Source organism: Chaetura pelagica, unplaced genomic scaffold (assembly GCF_000747805.2).
Source record: "Chaetura pelagica isolate M959 unplaced genomic scaffold, ChaPel_1.0 scaffold222, whole genome shotgun sequence".
In the NCBI taxonomy this organism is placed as follows: Eukaryota; Metazoa; Chordata; class Aves; order Apodiformes; family Apodidae; genus Chaetura; species Chaetura pelagica.
This window is the reverse complement of record NW_009952711.1, coordinates 6,547,251-6,554,656: the sequence shown is the minus strand read 5'-3', so window position 1 is coordinate 6,554,656 and position 7,406 is coordinate 6,547,251. Positions and strand designations below refer to the sequence as shown.

Genomic DNA, 7,406 nt, shown 5'->3' with positions numbered 1-7,406 from the left:
CCTACACGATAGTTTGTGAGGTCACACAAAGTACAATGAAATTATAAACAGCAAATCTAATACATGATGACATCAAGAAGGCTCAATATACCCTGGCCTGCCATGCCTAGAACTGGGACTGCCCTACCAAAGTCTGACTAGAGGCAAAGTTAAATTGCATATTTGAAAACAAATAATGAGGCATGTTTTCTTCTGGCATGAACTGAACTACAGTGAATATGCAAAAGATAATTTGACTACACCTACTGAAAGAATGTGTCTTTGCCTTAATCAGAAAATTATGAGAAGGAATTTTTCAGTATCTGGTTTCTAGCAATCACATCATCATATTATGTAAAATGTAAGAAATCCACCAATAACTTAAGCTGTTTCTTATGCACTAACACAATATCCAAACTGCATATTAGAATACTTGAAAAGTTAACAAAGGTTTTGATAATGGAAGGTTATATTTAAAGTTAGCCATGTGTTTTGACTTGACACGGATTTAAAAGAAACACATGCACATACAAGAAAAAAGCCTGGAAGTGTGAAATCTAAATTTTAAGTCTAAACTATCTCACAATATTTCTTTAAAATAGACAACTCAGTTGCAAGTTTGAACCTATGATGAAGTGATCATTAAAGTAACTTGCCCAATTCTGGCCATCTGAGAATGTCACAGGCAATCAGAACTCTGGGTAACCTCTACTATGAGTTCAATGGTATTTTTAAAATCCAGACTGTTCATAACTGTGAACAGCAAAGCACTGGCTAACACACCGTTAGGAATCCACTCCTGTAGTGGCACTGATTAGAAAACACAACAGAAAAAATAAGCTGGTATCTTCCATACAGAGAAAAAGGCAGTAAATGCACCAAACAGCAGGGGTAGCCTCCTGCACCTGCACCACATGGATGGAGCTCTCCTCAGTCCACACTTATCTCAACAACTCTAAGGGGAGCACCAACCAGCCAGGAATTCCATTGGCAAGCTACAGTTGCTGAATCCACACTATATAAATGGAGTCTACTGGGAAGATAGAGGGATACAAAGTCAATTTTCTCTGAATTTGATACTTTCAAGCCTATTTGATGCACTTAACGATCACAAACACCAGGACTTCCACAAGGTGAGCTCAACATGTCCTCTCACTAAATGACAGCTAAAAACACACATCCCAACAAGCAACTTTCCTTTTCCTGTCTACAGCATTCTCTGAAAAGACCATGGAATGAGAAGTCAGTACTTGCCACAATAGGTATAGATTAGTTTCGAGTCTATGAATCGAACTTTGAGGTTGTGTAGAACAGCAGGTTCGTGGAGGTAACTGAGAGCTGTGAGGTCATTTTCACCCACAAGGATGTCAGGGTTGCGCAAGGGAGGCAGCTCCTTGGTCTTTGCATCCAGGCAATACTCTAGGTCCTGAAAATCAAATGGAAACAAACATGCTGAAAGAGCTGCAGCCCCTCCAAACATTCTTCCCAGCAAAACATGCCCAAGTTACAAAAACACAAAGCAGCATTTAAATCCTCTGGTGATTTCAGGGAGTCCTTTCTCCAAAAACGTCATTTAAAATGTCCCAAAAGCATTTCTTACACACAACAGGCAACCATAGAGACATCACCTTTTAAAACTATTTCTTAAACACCCCCCTTTCTTTTGCTGCTAAATCTTTTTATTAAAGTAAAAATGTATGTTCCATCATAAATCTGACTGGGTTTTCATATTATTTTCCTCTTGACAGGAGCAGAGGAAGCAGATTCCATCAGTCCACAGCCAGTTCCACACACAGTCATACACACAAGAATGCTGGCACAAAACCAAGAACACAAAGTGAAAAAAAATGCTACTTACAATTTTTGCAATTATAAATTAGTCTCTAATGTAGATGTTTTAATTGCATCTCTCTTTAAATCTAAAAATTACTTTATTTACCTGCTGTTTTCATGCCCCCACACAATGTGACTTAATTGACAAACACCCGCACTCTGTGACATGCAATGCTCAAGTGTGCAGCAGCATCACACAGCCTGGAATATGGGGGCATGGGGTTTAAACTTGACACATTAAAAAGGTTGTACTCAGCTTTCCATATAAGAAATGTGAGTGAGTCAAAGACTGAAATGCATTAAAGTAAAATATTTTACATAGAGGCCATTCTGTATATGTCCTTTTAACTTCATGGTTATGTGAGTCTCTACATGAAAGTAGAATCCAAGCTGGCCACTGGTAAGAGGAAAATAAATGAAAAAGAAATATTTGACCAACTACAATAGATCTTTATTTTCCATAAGAAGATCTGGGAGATCACCATATCACTATGTATTAAGATTAAATAACCATTTAAATGGCATGAAAAAAATGAGCAGGCCTTCAGCAGGATGTGAGCTTTTTGTAGACATGTCATCTATGTCTCTATGCCATATCATTTTTGTAATGCTCTTAATCCTTGCTCCTTCTTATCTTTATTAATCTTCTAATGGTTATGCTCAACTGCAAAGTCACAATTATTTCTCTGCAACCCTCTTCTCCTGGTAACATTGCTCTCACTGGAGTATCAAACAAGGGTTATACCTTTAATGGCATAAGTAGAAAAAGATGATGAAACTGAACGTAACAGGCAGTTGGATAAAAGCAACACGTTTTATTTTATTTTTTAAATTGAGGCAAAATGGATTATTGTAAATTAATAGTATCATTTGTCATACAAAAAATGCTACTGAAGGTCAGTGGACAAGAATAAGTGCATATACATAAATGCAGATATATTTTGACAGTACAGCTGCCTGTGTTAGATACACCAGTCTCCAGTGAAGAGCAAGAACAGTTTCTGAACAGTATGTAGACCTACCTTGCCCTCTTCAAGTCGAAGTTGGAGGACTTTATCTCCAGGTTTATAATCTTTGAGTAGTTCTGCTGACTTCCAGACCTCCTCTGGATCAGGGATCCAAACCCTGGCATACTGCAATACAAAAACAACAGCAAAATATCAGTGCCTATATAGTTTAATATAGTTAATCATCCATCTACATGACACTAACACTTTTTTTTTTAAATAAACATGTTTAACAGCTAACCCCTTAAGCAAGAGACGAGTCAGTTAATACCTCTGAGGTGAATAAGTTGTTCTATCTATTGATAAAAGGCTACATAAGCTTAATTTTATTGCCTACACAGAAAGAAAAGGGTATTATACATGCAAAATATTGATCCAAGGTACACATTCAAAGCTGAAAATATACAATTTTTTTTTTAAAATAGAGGTATCAGAAACTTGGTAATAAAAAAAATTACTTGGAGAAACTCTTCTAAGCAGATCCTAAATACATTTGCAGCATAACATTATATAGCTTTTTTCCCTAACATAACACTTTGGCACACGTGTATTAATTCAGGCGAAGATACCGGATCTCAAGTATTAAAAGCTCTTCTCTTTGTAGTAGCAAATGGGGAAAGTTTAAAATGGATTGTCTCCAGAATGCCAAAAGAAAAAAAAATTCTGAAATTATTTGTTTGAAAAGGCCTTCAAATAACAAAAAACAAAACCTTGTATTCCAGTTAATGACCATTTTGCTCCCAAAGTTTACTCATAAAAGTAATGCAGAAGAAAGAATCAGTTCTTTTCAAAACCAGACAGAATATTCACAATTTTAAATGAGTGGAGCCAGATTTAATGGTTTTCTCATGCTCGGGAATCTAGATGGAAACAATCTAGTTACTTATACATGCACATGCAAATACATGCATCTGAAAACAGCTCTGGAGTAACCCTAGAAAAGGTAATGATATTTTTAATATATTAAAACTCCTGAATTGATGCTCTTGCAATGCCTAGAGAGCACTAAGATCATCCCCCATCCATCACCTTTGCAAACAAAACAGCTGCTCGGCTCTAGCGTTGCAGCCATGTTGCAAAACATTCTCAGTCCACTAAGTTGCTCCAAAATAACAGTAATGTATTTGTCAGAGCACAGTATTTGATGGCAGAGCAATTCTGCACTTGGTCACCCAGCTTCACCTCCTAGTCTTGCACACATTCTTGTACACCATCTTCTGCCTCAAAGAATACTGAAGCTCTTTTTTCCTCTTATTAACCCAATTTTCTGTCTACTTAGAATGACAAACTTTGAGTTTCTATTAGGGATTTTTTTGACTAACCCAACTTTATATTGCCTTCTTGCTGTAAGATAGGAAATGCTAAAATGTGTTCAGGCAAGGCAGTGGGTTGGGGAGCAAGCCCTGAGGAGCCCCAGCCCTTGGCCCATGAGGGGGATGTGCACCCTGCCTGGCTGGGGGCTCAGTGCCTGGAATTATTGCAAACTTCACAAAGCAATTTGCTTCTCACACCCAGGATGCTTCAAGAGCAGTGCACATGAGTCATTTACCCAAATCACTGGCTTTTACCTTGATCACATTACAGCCTCTAAAGCACTGCCCTTGTTTTCATCTAAAAAGCTCCCGAACTCTGAACAGCTTATGCCATAAATGTAGACCCAGTGAAAGGAGGCAAATAATGACATCAAAATGAAAAATTCATCTTCATTGTTCCCACTACAGAACATATGCTCCCACACCTGGTTTTCCTTCACTGGATGTTCATACCAGCCCTAAGAATCTACTTTATACAAAGACAAGAAACTTTGTTTTTTGTACTAAATATGTGTTTGTGGTTTGTTGGTGTTTTTCCCTTTTACTTTGTTAGTTTCGTATATATTTGCTATTGTTTTCAGTACAGAAATGAAGTATTACTGCTGGAGTTCATGCCCTCTTTCCCACTCATCCTAGACATGGGAATATCAAGGAACTATTTGAAAAATGCACAGTGCCAAAACCAGCTCTTCAGCATGGGCTGTTGCCATTCACAAAGCAACAGAGGCCAAAAAAAGGCCAAGAGCAGCTGAGAAACTAGCAGCAGAAGCCATGGTCTGGACACCTGGATTATTCATTTGTTCTCAGCCCTGCAGTATCCACAACTTGTAGGGTAAGAAGGCACACTTGAGTTAAAATTGAGGTGTGTGCTATAAAGTACACGTTCTGATGCAAGCACCAACCTTCAGAAACTACAAAATTATAGAATAATTCCAAAATCATTAATCAGGACATGACAATAGAGGTGCAGTGGGAGGATAAAGTAGTGTGCTCATGAGCAATGTCTTCTTTTCATTTGGTTTTTAAACAAAGGATTCCCTGTGAAACTTTGCAAACACACACATAGACAAAGTTGCTCCAACACACCTATTCACAGAACTCTCTTAAAAAAAGAAGTATTAAAAAAAAAATACCAAAACCCTGCCTGAAAGCAGGGAGGTTTCCTAGCTTAACGCAAAGATGCTACACAGCTGAAGACAAAATGCCACCACCTCTGACCTTTTTTCCCCCCCCTCAGCTAAATCAGCAGTTCCTCACCCTCAATATTTCTGGTGGGATATTGCTTCCCTTTCACAACAGGAATTAACAGAAAGCCATACGAAAGAGGAAAGCATTTAAATAGTCTAGCAAAACAGGTTAGCAGCCTGGTTTCCTCTAGGCTACACAAAGAAAAGTTTCCTGATGTAAAAAAGGCAGCAGCCTTGTAAGACACAAATGCTGTTAAGTTCAGGCAGCAAACGCTGCGTAGCAGTTTCTGACTATGAGATCTATGCCAACATGAAATAGGCACCTTTAATTTATTCAGCTGAAACTGTACATTTTCTACTGTCTAGAGAAGGGAAAAAGAAAGCAGAAAGCAGATCACCATAGAAACTGGGTTACTAGAGACAGCTGAACCTTCCACATGACACAACCCTACCAGATATTAAAAGCACCCTATGAGCACTAAGCTGTAGCTTCTCATCTCTAGCATCACTGCCTATCCTGAAATCCCTGCTGAAGAAAACACCTGGTGAAAAGAACAGGTGGGAGAAAAGAGAAGCTTCTAATTATAAGCATTAAATAATTTCACAACATTTTCAGCTCATTAATTTAGCAGAATTATTTGCAAAATCAGATTTTCATTCTATCCTTTATATAATCAGTTGATGTTAAAATCCTATAGCTGCTTAGCCTTTAGTAGGATCCAACCCTGTAGCAGAACACAAAGCACCATCACTGGTGAAAACAGAACCAAGGACCTCTCTCCTGGGAAAACCCTACACTCTGGTCTCTGTTATTCAGCTGTCTTTAGTTCCTAGCATTAAAAAATTGAGTTTATTACTCCATTAAAATAAGACTAAAATATGACAAACTTCCAGAGACACTGATTTACAAATCAGCCTTCTAGAAAGGGAAGGAAATTCTAGCCTAAAAGTGGACTGGAATGACAATAAAACTTAAAGCAAGAATCAAATCCACTGTAGTGAGATTGTGCCTGATTATGATCAGTGAATCTATTACTGTTTGTAATAGCCCCATGCAAATGCTGAACCACCAGCCTAAAGCTGCTGATAGGGGAAGTAACAGTATGATTCACTCAGGGAAAGGAAGTGAATGAAATTTTAGGTAAATATTGTTACCTTTCACATCACTCAAATCTTACCAGTAGTGTCACCTGCACTTCATGCTTCAGTAAGGAGTTGGCTCTAACAAACTTAGCTTTGCTATCCAGGTAATAAATCATGTTGGACTTTCTCTACAGGTACATTCCAGGCTCCCCACTGATGACATCTTCCTGCCCTCATCGGAGATGTAGGACTGGAAGAGGCACAAGGGGGACATGCAGCCTTTCCTCCCACCCTATGACAAAGCCACCCCATCACTCTGACACTCTGGGCTGGACTCACCAACCAGCCATTTCCAGCCAAGCACGCACGGGACTGCCACTTAGCCTAAGCTACTTTAAAAGAAATCAGAATGAAAACATAAGGCACACAAATGAGATACCTTGAATTCAGAAGGAAAACCAAGTAACTAAACATGTATCAACAGGACTATCCCAAAACTCAAGTTTCTTGCCTAGATTCTCTTCCAGGCTCAGCAGACTAGCATAAATAAACCACACCACCTCCAAAATCACACAGAAGTGTGGAGTCACCACACTTTGTTCAAGGAAGGACAAGTTGGGCTGCTGAATGGCAACACTCAGTGTTACCTAGGCAGTGACTCTAAAAGAGTTCACAGCAGAAAAAAATATAGACAGAAGTTTTGGTGTTTTACTGCAGGGTCAGAAAGCTGTGTTACCACAACTGTACAGTCAGAAAATACAATAGGAAATCAAAGTATTCTCTCATACCTCATGATTTCTTCTCAGATCACATGAAGAAATCAGCAGACTACAATAATTATCTATCAAATGAGACCATATGACTCACAAAGCCTCTCTTCTGAGATTTTAACCTCTTGAAGTACTAATTGACATTGCTGACAAAATGGAATTAGCAATGCAAGCAGCTCAGCAGTCCCTTCAGCAGTCAGTCTTCTACTTGCATTGCACAACCACACATACTGC

General features: G+C 38.6%; 1 protein-coding gene across 1 annotated transcript in view; it reads right to left on the bottom strand.

Moving 5' to 3' along the window:
* The window catches only part of MYO5A (myosin VA (heavy chain 12, myoxin)), an 83,714-nt gene extending 77,136 nt beyond the window's left edge, over positions 1 to 6,578 (bottom strand). The window contains exons 1-3 of the mRNA XM_009994544.1: positions 6,498 to 6,578; positions 2,835 to 2,945; positions 1,234 to 1,405 (exon numbers count right to left, since the gene is read on the bottom strand). Of these exons, the coding sequence (XP_009992846.1) occupies positions 1,234 to 1,405; positions 2,835 to 2,945; positions 6,498 to 6,578 (364 nt within the window). The remainder of the gene's footprint in view (positions 1 to 1,233; positions 1,406 to 2,834; positions 2,946 to 6,497) is intronic.
* Positions 6,579 to 7,406: the final 828 nt, after the last annotated feature.